We start from the raw sequence: 12,263 nt of genomic DNA on the forward strand, positions 1-12,263 counted from the left end.
CACCCTCTGTCCCTGCAGGTGTTTTGCCACGAGCGCCTTGCGGAGCTGCTTGCCAGCACTTGCGCTTTGCACCGGATCCTGGAGACAGCTGCCTCCCTGCTCGCTGCGTTCTGGAGAGGAGCCCTCCCCACGTCTCGAGTACGGCAGATGCTGAGCAGCCCCTTCCTGCCCCCGCCAGCCCCCTCCTCTCCCCCCCACAGAAGAAGGCTCCCCTCCCATTTTAAATGCCTGGGGAGGGGGGGACTGTTGGGCACTCTGCTCCCTTTCAGAGCTGGCAAAGCTGGTTTTCCCTTCCCACAGTCTTTCTGCTGTGAGTGCAGCGGTCATGGAAGGGGAGCCCCTTTGTCCTCCACGTTACCATCCGTGGCGCTAGAAAACCCTCTTCTCCCGGATCTTCTCTCCCCTGCAGGAGATGCAGCTGCTCAAAGCCAAGGTGGTTGAGCAAGAGAACCGCCTGCACAGTGCCAGCCAAGTGCAGAAGAGCATGGAGAGCTTTCTCCTCGCTCACCGTAAGTGGCGCCCTGTCGGCCAAGCGGGGGGGCACTGGGCTGAACTGCCGGTCCCACAGTGGCGCGCAGGCCCGGCCACGACACCCACAGTGGGCGCCTTCCACATGGGGCGGAAGCCTCCTCCCTCTTCTAGGACGGGCAGAAGCACACTGCCAGCGCTCGCTGGGCTCCTCCGCACCTGGAAGCGCACTCGCCTTGTCCGCACCTCCGGCCAGGAGTGTGTGCATTTCCTCGAGTGGGAGAAACGTGTGCTTAGCTTGAGAAAGCAGCACGTGTTTTAAAGTGCTCATTTTCACAGCTGTAAAGGGGGTGGGGGAGGGGGAATGGCTGTGCAGCCAGGAGGCCGGGAGCACCCCCGCCATCGAGGGGCCCCCGCGTTTTGCGGAGCAGGTGGTGGCACTCCGAGCGGGGCCGGGCCTGGGGCTGCCGAGGGTGCAAGGGCCCGGCCTCGGCAGCAGGCACGCCGAACCTGCCGGCCGTCTCCACCTTGCCGCGCATGGAGCCGCAGGAGGCCAGGCGCATGGTCCTGCCGCTCCTCAGGGCAGTGACTGTTCTTTTGCAGTGACCCGGACGCATGACGTGCTGAGGAGAGCGAGGACAAACCTGGAGGTAAATGCGCCCCCCCCCCCGCTGAGCGCAGCCGTGGCGCAGGGACGTGTCCTGGGGCAAGCCGGGGCTCGTGGCACCAAGTTGTCACGACGGCCACCACGGAGGGCTGTGCGAGGGACCTGGACACATCCCTGGGCGGGCAGCTCCGGGGGCTGATGGGCCGGGGGCTCCGTGCGGCCCCAGGATCGGAGGCTGCCTGCCTGCCTGCACGCAGCGGGAGCCTGCGCAAGGCGCTCTCGCATGAGCCCCTTCTGGAGGGCTTGTCATGAGCAGCTGTGGGGGGGGCGAACAGGCCCCGATCCCGATCCAGCAGGGCGTTCACGGCATTCTGCCCATTCAGCGGGTGAAGAGAACCGTGGGGCCTGCCCCAGAGGCATGCCTGCCACCCCTCTTTCTGGGCCAGGCGTCGATTCCTCTGCATCGGTGCCCAGGCCTGGTTTGTGGGGTGAAGCGGCCGACACCCAAGTTCTTGTTCCCGGAATGCAGTGCGCTTCCTGCCCTTCTGTGCTGGGGGCGCCCTCCGGCTCCCGTTGGATCCCCCTGTGGCTGGCCGTGGTTTATGACCAGGAACTTGTTGCCATGCTGGCCATTGGCCCGGGGGGGGGGTGGCCCCAGCCCTGGCCGCCTTGAGCCCCTCCCCTGCTTAGGCTGCACTCTGGGGGCACTGCTGCCCCCAGGGCTGCCAGTGGGAGTTGTTCAGCCCTGAGGCCTCGTGCGAGCGGGAGGCGCGTCCTCCGGTCCCCAGACCGCCTTTCATGGCCCGGCTCGACCGTTGGGGCCAGGAGTCGGAGGGCTCCCCTGACCACTTGGCTTTCGCGGTTGCCACAGGGGGTGTCCCAGCAGCCGGCGATCGTCTCCTCCATCGTGTGACTGCGTTTGGGCGTGAGCTGGGATGCTCACAGGGCATCAGGAGGAGGAAGACGCCGGGAGCAAAGGCCAGACCCTGTGCTCCGTGGAGGCCCGACCCCCCTTGGCTGTGGGCGCCAGCGGCTTCCATGTGAGACCCACGGAACGAAGGGACCCGCTCAGCCGCCTCCACCGCGTGCTCGGAGGGGCCTGCCGGCTGCCAGATGCCCGGCTGGGAGATGCCGAAAATGCTCCAGCTGCCAGTGCGATATGCGAAGCCAGCCCGATCCCCCGTGCGCGGCACTGCCAGAGGGAAGGCCGTTCCGGTGGGCACCTCCACTCATGCCGTCCGGTCCTCTTACTCCATGACCGCCCTGGAGCCGCACGTGTGCCCAGGCGACACGTCCCTCGTGGTGGAGGGCGCGCCCTCGACGGGTGCTCCACAAGCGGGATTGCGCTGGACGGGGCGGGGGGGGGGGGGGCCGCGGGGCCCCGGGGGTTTTATTTTTTGAAGTTGCCTCTTAGGGGGGCCCCCCCCCCCCCAGCTTCTTTTCTGAGCAGCTGCCCTGCAGCTCGTCCTGTGACTGACGGGGTGGGGGCTGGAAGGCCACAACGTTTGCCTGGAGTGGAGCTGCAGCCGTCAGGGAAGCGCAGAGCCCCTGCCAGCAGCTTGCCAGTTTTTCCAAAAAGAATTAAACTCCCCCCTTCTTTTACGTGAGTGCCTGATAGATTTTTCTCAACCCCCACGGTGTGCGCATGTTGGGGGGGTGGGGGACAAGCCACGCAGTGCCGCTTCAGGTCTGCACAGGCTGCCGGAGATGACCCGGTGCGTGAAGGGGGCAACGGCTGTGGTGCGCAACGTCTGGAAAACGCACACGTCGCAGCCAAGCCTTTTTAGGCATGTCAGAGCAAAAAGGGGAAGTTATGCAGCCAACAAGTGCCAGTTTGTGTCACAATAAACCTGCTTTGCACCTTCACAGGCCTGAGTCTCTTGCGTTTGCCCAGTGGCTCCAGTGTCACACAGATGTGCTGCAGTTCCAGGTTGTGGCACAACAGGACGTGCAGCTCGGGCAGAGGGTTGGCGCTTTGACAAGGCGCTGCGTCTCCGCTCAAACTCAGTGACCAAACGGCCCCCGCCCGCTTGGTGCCCGCAGGCTTTACCGTGATGAGAATTAGAGGAGTCTGTCTTTGTTTCACTGCCTTTCTTGCAAGCTACCCAAGGAAGTTTTTGAAGGACACTGCACAAATGCATAAACAAGCAACCAGTTTATTTTTTCCAGCCACAAAACTAGGAAGCACAAATCACGCAGGCCCAGCCATCTGCCCTGAGGCCTCCTGCAAAGACCCTGACCCTCGATGGTATCGGGGAGGGGGCTGCAATGAGGTGGTCTCCACCGGGACTGTCGGGGCACCGGACAGTCCTGCGCCCACGTGCCTGGAGTGCCCTGGAGCCTTTGGCCGCACAAAAACCGGCACACGGCAGCAAGCACGAGCCACTGCGCAGCCCGCCTCTGCGGCCGCCCCACGGGAAAGGTGGCGCCAGGCGCATCTGGGGGCGGTGGGCGCGCCTGTCACCAGAGCTGCACGCGGGTGCCATGCCACTCCGGGCCTCCCCCGCTCCCGGGGTGGCCCAGAGGCGTCGCACAAGCCGGCAGCCATGCAAGATGCAGGGCCGCCCATGGGGCGCCTGGCACGCCGTGCCGCTGAGCCACGTTCCCAAGGATCAGCGCTGGGGGTTGGCCTGAGGCCGGGAGGGGCTGCCGGGCTGCTTCCGTCCCCCCGGCCTCGCCTCACGCAGGCCCCGGACAGTCGCCTGACGCGGCCTCCATCCAGCCCCAGCATGCCCCCAAGTGGCAGCACGACGGCCCGTCGATCCCGAGGACACGGGCGCGACTCCCCCTCAGCCCTCGCATCCCGCCGCAACTGAGCCCTGCGGGGGCTGCCCGCCAAGTGCGGGAGGAGAGGGTCCTGGGTGGCCAGCAGTGGAAGTTCCCCGCTCTCGGCCTGGCACCAGCCTCTCCTATGCCTGACCTGACCACAGGGCCAACACAGCCAGCTCCGGCCAGGGCTCAACCTGGTCTCGGCTTGCCCCTGCGGCCGGCGCAGCCCCCCTCCCACCCCGCGCGGCACTCCGTGTGCGGCCCCAGCGGGTTCCCATGCCTGGAAAAGGTCGTGGAAGGCCGTTCTGGGGCGCCTCGGCATTTCCTTTTCACAGGCCGGGCATCGAGTGCCCCGGGCTGGGGCTGTGACCAAGCCATCTGCCGCGACTCCAAGTGCCGTCACCACGGCCACCTTCTGTGTCGGCCACGCAGCCCTGCCGGCATGGCTCACAAAGCCTCGCCTCGCCTCGCCTCGCGAGCAGCCGAGGCAGCTAACAATGCGCCGGGAGCGCTGGCTGCCAGCTCTGCGGAGCCATGGTTGGTGTGTGCCGCTGACTCAGCGGGGCCCCAGCAGCGGCTCCCCGGCCTGGTCCCTACCCCGAATGCCAGCTCAGTCCGCCCCGGCAGCTGAGGGCTGCTCCAAGCCAGGCTGGAAGCGCCCCCACAGCCCTCCCCCCGCCGGGCCGCGTTTGTGCAGCAAGGAGTGCCGGACACAGGAGGCGGGCGGCACGGCAGCGCTGCCTTGCGGGGACTGGAACTGGGGGGGCAGCCTGGGACCCCCGCCCAGCTTCTGCCGGCCAGGTGTGACCGAGGGAGCAGGAGCCCCAGGCCGCTGCTCCCAGTGCAGGGAGGAAAGGAGACAGGGCTGGGGAGAGGGGGAGGAGGCAGCCCCTCCAAGGAAGCCCCCCTAACCCTACCCCCACAGCAGAAGTCCGAAGCAGGAAAAAGACGCCCGACTGTTCCATCGAAGGACTCGGAACGCGGGCCGGGACTCCCCGCAAACACGCAGGCCTGGGCAGAGGCCAGCCCGCACTCGGCAGGGAACGGGCGGGCTTGTCGTGCGTGGCCAGAGAAGAGGGGCGGGCAGCGAGTGGCCGGGAACACTGCAAAAGGGGGGTGGGCAGGCGCGGGGACCGCCTCTCCACCAACGGGGCCAGGGCACTCCCGGCCACGACCGGTCAGGACGGCGCTCACACGGGAGGTGGGCGGCCTGATCCTGGGCCGGCCATGCCAGAGGAAGGCAGCCATGAGCCACACCCCAATCTGTGCCCCGGGGCACTGGCCATGCGACTTCTCGCCCCCGGGCGGCAGTCGGCGGTGCCAGCTCCCGTTGGCACCACAGCAGGCGCTGTTCTTCGGACGTGAGAACACGCCTCACAGTAGCCAGCCTCAGAGCGGCGCCATGCCTCCGTGCAAAAGTGCAGCGGGAAGCCTCAGACCGAGCCGGGCCCATGGAGACCGTGCACATGCGGAGGGCCTACGGAGCGGCTGTCGGGACGGGAGAGCCGCCCCGCAGCTCCGGGGCAGCGCCTGCCTGGGCCTGCACCTGCTTCCCACGACAGGCCCGGCGCCCGGGAACCGCACAAAGGCCCAGGAGAGTGACATTTCCTGCCACTCCACCGCAGCATCCCGAGCCCCACGTGGCCAGCGAGGCAGATCTCCTCCCTCCCTCCCCTCCCCAATTTAAAGTGCCGGGGCACACGCACTACGGAAAAACCAGGGCAAGCACGGTGGCGTGGAGGCGGGCACAGGTGACTGTGCAGGGCCAGGTGAGGGAAGGAGGTGGGCCCGGTGGCCGGGATGCGGCACTACGCCCAGAGAGCTCCGGCAGGGGAGAACCACGAATGGGCAGGCCAGCAGGCCACCCGGAGCAGGTCTCCTTCCTAGGAGAGCCTGCCTCTCATTTGCCATGCAGAGCAGGTGACGCACCCAAGCAGTCAGTGCAGCCAGTGCCTGTGCTACGAAGAGACACAAGGTCTGTGTAGGAAGCGGTCCTCGGGGAGCAAGGGAAGCCTGTCCGGAGCCCCTGGTGGGCTGGCGCCAGGCGGCTTTCCCTGGCGAAGGAGCTCCCCTGTGTCCGCCGCACCCGGCTCAGATGGGCTTGTAGAGCAGGGTGGTGACGTACTTCTTCTTGTAGCGATGGGTGGCGCTGAGCACCATGACGCCGTCCTGCGGGAGAGCAGGGCGTCAGTGGGGTCCCCGGAGGGCCGGTGATGGGAGGGGCAACAAGGGACGTGGGGAGGCTGGAGCCCGAGGTTGTCTGTGAAGGACCTTGGACATTTGCCAGTCCTGCACCCTCCGCTGCATCCAGTTAAGCCAGAGACCAACCACCGTGCCGGGAAGGCAGCTCCGGCCCGTCCTGAGACGCTCGGAAGAAGCGGGGGGGGGGGCGAAGCGAGGAGCCAGCCAAGAGGCAGGCGCTGCACGCGGCCTCGGGCACCGGCAGGCAAGGTGGGCTCGCGCTCCGGCTGCGCACCCGCCTCCTACTAAGACCGGGAGCTGCGGCAGGGCGGCTCGCCCCTTTGCAGCCAAGCAGCGCGCCAGCCGGACACGCAGGGCAGAGGAGCGGAGGGGCGCCCCCCCGGCCGGCCCACGCAGCCTGCGAACCCTCACCTGGCCGGCGCTTACCTTGATGGAGAGGGCGTACAGGTGGTTCAGCATCACATGGTTGGGCTCAGGCAGGAGGGCCGGGTCGCACTGGAAGAAACACGGGCAGCGTCACTCCGCGCAACTTCCGGCCCCCCTGAGCCTTGTGCTCGCCCAGCAGAAGGCGACGTGGGCTGGCTTGCTCCGGACGCTCTGGCCAGCCCGTGCTTCGCTGCAGCGACTCCCTCGCGAGGGAGGGTGGCTGGCAGGCAGCTCAGCTGTTCCTGCGGTCCCCGAGCAGGCAGGCTCTGCCCCACACGTCGGGGGAGCCCCCAAGCCTAGCTTCATCCAGGGCTGCCATGAAGCTCACGCAATTTCCCCTGCGTGCTCTTCAGTTGTGACGGGGGGAACAGGCTTGCCACCCGACTCGGCTTGGCTTCCCCAGGAATCTGAGGCTGCTCCGGGTGCCATCTGGCTTGGGTTAGTTGCTCAAGCACCTGCAGGCAGGCAAACGGTGCCGCCCGCCCAGGCTGTCCTCCCAGCTTTCACCTGAGGCGGCACGGCCCAGCCCTGCTGCCCTCTGGCCCCCGGCTCGTGCTCCCGAGCTTTGGTCTGCAGTGCTTGGGAGGGGCACTCACCGAAATGTTCGTGTCCTTGTTCAGGATGACCTGGAGGAGGTGGGGAGGGAGGATGGGTGGGGATTTGAAGCGCTCCTCTGGCCGATAGGCGTACATTTCCTGGCCATAAATTCCAGGTGGGGAGCCAGAAAGGTCTGGTGAAAACAAAGACAGTGTGAGAGAAGAATCCAGAACGACAACATTTCGGATATTCACACCAATGGCACAAGAGAGGTCACCTCGACAAGAAGTCTCTGAACTTTCCAGGGAGTCCACTTTTAAAGCATCAAAGACTTCAAAGTCAGACTTCTTGACATGAATAATATTGTTAATTGTCCCCATCTGACTGGTGACCACAGGCTGGAAAAAAAAGAGAGAATGCCACAGCCACGGCTCCGCTGCCAGCGGCCCCTCGTGTGCTCGCGCACAGCCAAGTCATACCTTCCTCGATGTGCAAAGTGGGGACCACGGAGGTGCCCCCCCGCGCAACCAGCCTGCAGACCCGCAGCAATGCACGCATGCACGCACGCGCGCTGGCCAGCCCCTTCCAGCTCCATTCGCCCCCAGGCCAGGCCTGCTCGGCAGCTGTGGGCGAGGAGGTCTCAGCCCCGTGGGGCCAGCTCCCTCAGGTGCCGGGCCAGCTGCGGATCTGCCCCGAACCGGGAGGAGTCAGTGGAGAGCAATTCCGGCCTGCTCAGAGGGAACTGCAATGGGAACGGGGCTGCAGCATCTTCGGTCGTTGTGCTCAGCAGGAGCCGCTTCCGTTAAAGGCGCAGGGCCCTGCCTTCTGCACCCAGGGACCCATGCATTGTTGCAAAGATTGAAGAAATAAACAGAACGCAAACAAACAGAAGATTTGGGCCTTCCCGTGCAAATTCTAAATATGCTTCCAGTCCTAAGTACTTTAAACGCTCCAAGTGCTACACTGCCAGCACCTCCCCGAAGCATCCGAACCTGCTCCGCCTCGGTTTTATTCATGGAAAGCAGCCCTGTATATTCCCAAATTTCAAAAATAAACCTGACATAGTCTAAACATGGGCCCTGCCAGTTGCTTCTAGGCAGCTAGTACAAAAACATGCATGAGTCAGATAATCAACCCTCAAATAAAGCAAGCATGTAAAACTATATATCTTCCAATTAAAACCTACCCAATTCCACTGTGAAGAAGTTAGCTAGAGTGTGATAAACACACCCAGACACACTTACGAAGCGATGCATAAATTGAGACACCTGACGGCTAGCATGGCTTTCAGGTGGCAGAGAGCTGCTCGCTCCCCCCAGAAAAGCTAAAAGACCGGCTGCGTGACCGCCAGGGGCCTGTGCGATGCTGAGGGCACAGGGAGCGGCGCTTCCACTGGCTCTGGGCCCCCGAGCCCATCTGCGTTCTGGAACTGTCAGCAGCTGCAAAAGGCTGCTCGGCAGGAGTACCGGCTTGCACTGGGGAGCATGGGCCCAGAGAAACCGGCAGGGGGGGGGGCAGCAGGCAGCCCTGCCCGCCCCAGCCATGGCCTCTTGCAGCCTCTGCCGCAAACCCCAGGGGGACCTCACCTCGGCCGCGTGGGGGAAGACGCGTGCAGGCGGACCTCACCTCGGAGGGGTCGTGCACCCACTGGCCGTCCACAAAGAACTTGTACTGGTGCTCCCCTTCGGGAAGGTCCAGAATAGCAACGAAGTCGTTGTGGCTGAAAGAGGAGGGACGCCCACTGTGAGAGGCGGCATTGACAGTTGTTCCCCCCCCCATAACCCTGAGCAATGAGGGGCGCCTGCACAGGCCACCCGGACATGGCCGGCAGGAGCTGAGGGAGAACCTGCAGCTGCAGGCGTGAGTCTGCCGGGACGGCTCTGGGAGCAGCTGCAGGCGGGCGGAAAGAGCGGGCTGGCGCTCGCGGCAGGAGGCGGCAGGCCCCCCCCAAGATCCCAGAGCAGGAAAGAGGCACCTGGAAAGGAACCCGCTCGATGTCCCATTTGGGAAGACTGAGCCGATCCAGCAGTGGCCGAGTGGCTGAGCCTGCTAATTAAAAGCACGGCTTCTGAGGCAGCTTGCGATGTCAAGGAAGTTCTGGCTCTGGCAGATGCCCCGAAAAACCATTGCGAGCTGCCCCTTCTTCACCTTTTAATGAGGGGGATCTTGGCACTCCAGTTGTTGAAGGATCCCGAGATGAAGACCTCCTTGCCTCCTTCCGTCCAGCGGATGACCGTGGGACGAGCCTGCTGGGTGGGCTTGAGGGACTCATCCAAGTCGTGGTGCCAGGACACAAAGTCCTTTTCCTCGGGAAGCTGGAGGGGGAGACAAGAGCAGCGCCTTGCTCCAACCTCCAGCACACAAGGCCGCGCATGGAAGCTGCACCTGCGGTCAGTGCGTGAGCAAGCAAGAACTGGCGCGGGGCAGGGGACCTCCTTCTCGCTCGGATCAGCCTGATGCAGGCCCTGCAGCAAAGGGCTCCCTCTCCCGCTTGGCTCGACAGGAGGTGCTTTCGCAGTGTTCACAGTGTGTGTTTTCTGCCCAAAGCAGTTGAAATACCGACCTCACAAGAAAGGGATCCTCTCGACCTGCACTGGATGTTGGCCTCACACAAGTTCTGCTCAGGTCAATGGAACTGACACGAGCAGCGATCCTACATCACGATGTATGGTTATTTGCCCATCTCCTGGAACTTCGCCTTCCCGCTCCCTGATATGGGTTGATTGGGGCAGGTTGTAAGAGAAGGCCCCGTTACGCAGCGGCCTGTTGGAGGAGAGGCCCGCCCGCATCCCAGCAAACCACCAGGAACACCCGTGCTCATCCTGCTCCTATCTGCATTCTGCGCCCAGGAAGACTCAGGGCACCACAGCTCCAGGATCCAACCTGAACTGGCAGCCAGCGCTGAAGCGACCGCGGGCGGGACTGGCCTGTACCTTGGAGTCCTGGGTGCTGAAGACGTTGGGGTCATCGGTGCTTCCAACCATGATCTTGTGCGGATGGTCCTTGGCATGATGCGTGCTGCTGGCCCCATCGGAGCGGTGAGACTTGGATCCGTGGCGCTCCCCAGACACCCGCTCACTGGTGGTGTTCCCCATGGCAGCACTGCGAGACGAGAAGGTGGGGGACACGCTAGCACTCCCCAGGGCACGACCGGGCCCTCTAGCCCTACGGCAACCGGACGTCGGGGTGCTAAAAGGCAACCTGCCCAGCATCCCCCCAGGAGGAGGGAGAAGGAAGCACAGCCCCCTCCTGGAACCCCCGGCCAACTGGACGGTGCTCGCCTGGATACAGAGCTTCTGAGGCAGGTAATACAGAGCGTTTTGTTTTCCGTTTTCCAAAAAAGCGTGGGCTTCCGTAGGAGAGCCGGAGGGACAAAGAGGGAAAGGGTGGAGGGGCAGGCATTCTGGGTGGCTGGACGGTGTGAGGACAGGCACGCCGAGGAGGGGCAGGTGCTGGATTGAGCAGGTCCAGAACTTTGGGGTAAGCTGTGGATCAGAGTGTGCGGGAACGAGCTCTGAGTTCTTTGGGGCTGTGTGTGGGTGCACACACGCAGGCAAACAGCACCTGCCTCCGCAGACCCCCAGTTTGGCTACTGGGCCATAAAGGGAGCGCACACGCTTCAAGTGCTTCCCCAGGGACCAGTTTTCCTGCAGCAAAACTTGGCAAAAGCTGACCAACATCACTTTGACTTTAAGACAGTTGGCTGTACTTATCAAGATGTGGTAAAGTGGTTATTCTGAATATTCAGTAGCATATTCAGCTTATTCTTACAGATGCTGAGCCAAACCTGCTGTTTTATCAGCTGACTCTTTCTAGAAAGTCACTTAGCAAAATTCAAGTGAGCTTGGGAGACACACACAGAGAAGGAAACAGACGCCAAGGAAATCCAGAGTGAAGGTGGCAGCTGCTCCCAAGTCCCCAAATGCATTGCTCAAGAGAGGTGATGCCAGCAAGAATCAAAAGAGCTGGGGGGAATTAAAGGGACAGGCCACCGTTCCTGGGCAGGCAGCCCTCAGGACAAGTGTGGCTGGCAAGGGTGCTGGATGCACCACGGTGAGCAACTCTGGCGGATCCCCGCCGGCCAGCGTCAAGCGATGCCAGAGCACCACAGGACCCAAGCCGGGGGGGGGGGGGGGGCAGCCACTGATGGACACAGTCAAGCTACCCCAGGCCAGCCCCCACCCCTCTGAATCACCAATTAATTTATGACAGCAGAAAGAGGCTAAAGGCCCCACCAAAGCTAAAGAGGAGTCGATCATCCTAAAGGATATTTTCCTGTTTGTCACACAGGAACAATGGAATTGTTTTGAATCAACCTGCAACAACAGAGTTTTAAAATAACACCCTCCTCAGATGGAAAACTGCTGTCATTTTTAGCAATTTAATAATTTTCAGAGAATTAAAAGCGAGTTTCCCAGCCTTGTTGTCCCCTTTTGTTTGGGACAATGCTCTCCGGGACACGGGGCGATGTCCTGGCTGAGGGCTGACTCCGCTGGCATGTTCCAGGGTGGGAAGGAATGCCTGAGCACACTGGTTCTGCCTGGTCATTTAAGGGACCTCCAGAGAGGAGGCTGCGAGGTTCCTCTGGAAAGAAACCGAACAGCTATTCTCTTTAACTCCTTAAAAAGAGCCTTTGAGCTGATGGGCAGTGGAGGAAATAAATAAATAACTAAATAAAATGGGAGGGGGGAAGGTTTTCCGTGGAAAGGGAAAAAACACCAAAAGATCCTGGGGGGGGGGGAATGGGGGTTACATGTTGAAGGTAATTACTTGGACCCCATAAAATCCGGATACCAGGCGCAGCTACAAGACTATCTAATACATCCTTCAACTTATTGAGCTCAACGGAACACGAAGTCTTTGCACTGCCTATCTACAACTACATTTAATTTAGCAACTGTGACCCAGAGATGGCTAAAGCTTAGTGTTTTTTCCTATTGACAAAACAAAAGTAAACATGCGCAGCGGGGGACCAACAACCAAACATAAGGAAAAATGTCCAGACGGCCGGACCCGAGCAGCACCGGAACGGCCTTCCAGGGCAAGCCGCGCTCCCCGCCCCGGAGGCGCCCGGGGCAGCCGGGCAGCCTCCTGCCGGGGCGCTTCAGCCGGAGCCGCGCGAAGCCGGCCTGGCCCGCGGGCCAAAGTGCGCCCAGCGGCGCCGCCGCCACGTCCCTTCTGCGCCTCGGCCGCGCGCCGGCAGCTCGGCGGGGCCCGCACCGGTCCCCGCCAGCCCGGGGGGCGCACTCCGCCG

At 63.0% G+C, this 12,263-nt stretch overlaps 2 protein-coding genes across 6 annotated transcripts in view; one reads left to right on the forward strand and one right to left on the reverse strand.

The window, feature by feature from the left end:
- The window catches only part of LOC123027997 (phosphodiesterase 4D interacting protein), a 63,017-nt gene extending 60,613 nt beyond the window's left edge, over nt 1-2,404 (forward strand). For all 5 annotated transcript variants that reach the window (XM_044439400.1, XM_044439394.1, XM_044439396.1 and 2 more), the window contains 4 exons: nt 19-138; nt 410-509; nt 1,072-1,118; nt 1,947-2,404. In XM_044439400.1, coding sequence (XP_044295335.1) covers nt 19-138; nt 410-509; nt 1,072-1,118; nt 1,947-1,988 — 309 coding nt within the window. In that variant the 3' untranslated portion in view covers nt 1,989-2,404. The remainder of the gene's footprint in view (nt 1-18; nt 139-409; nt 510-1,071; nt 1,119-1,946) is intronic.
- An 811-nt stretch (nt 2,405-3,215) lies between these two features.
- Nucleotides 3,216-11,020, reverse strand: LOC123028004 (5'-AMP-activated protein kinase subunit beta-2-like). Its single transcript, XM_044439408.1, has 7 exons — nt 9,943-11,020; nt 9,158-9,324; nt 8,636-8,729; nt 7,287-7,407; nt 7,069-7,202; nt 6,473-6,541; nt 3,216-6,013 (listed from the first exon to the last, which is right to left on the reverse strand). The coding sequence occupies exons 1-7, from the start codon at nt 10,687-10,689 to the stop codon at nt 5,936-5,938; spliced, it is 1,410 nt and encodes a 469-aa protein (XP_044295343.1). The 5' UTR covers nt 10,690-11,020; the 3' UTR covers nt 3,216-5,935.
- Nucleotides 11,021-12,263: the final 1,243 nt, after the last annotated feature.

The sequence above is a fragment of the Varanus komodoensis genome, unplaced genomic scaffold, assembly GCF_004798865.1.
Source record: "Varanus komodoensis strain SLA01 unplaced genomic scaffold, ASM479886v1 scaffold34_3, whole genome shotgun sequence".
Lineage (NCBI taxonomy): Eukaryota > Metazoa > Chordata > Lepidosauria > Squamata > Varanidae > Varanus > Varanus komodoensis.

Bases quoted from the DNA above. Each gene is read 5' to 3' on its own strand.
- LOC123028004 (XM_044439408.1), bottom strand. From the start codon at position 10,689: ATGTTGGTCAGCTTTTGCCAAGTTTTGCTGCAGGAAAACTGGTCCCTG. The intron at 8,730-9,157 runs GTGAAGAAGGGG...CTCCTCTTTCAG, and splicing joins AAGATCCCCCTCATTAAAAG to CCACAACGACTTCGTTGCTA. The intron at 6,014-6,472 runs GTAAGCGCCGGC...GCTCTCCCGCAG, and splicing joins TGTACGCCCTCTCCATCAAG to GACGGCGTCATGGTGCTCAG.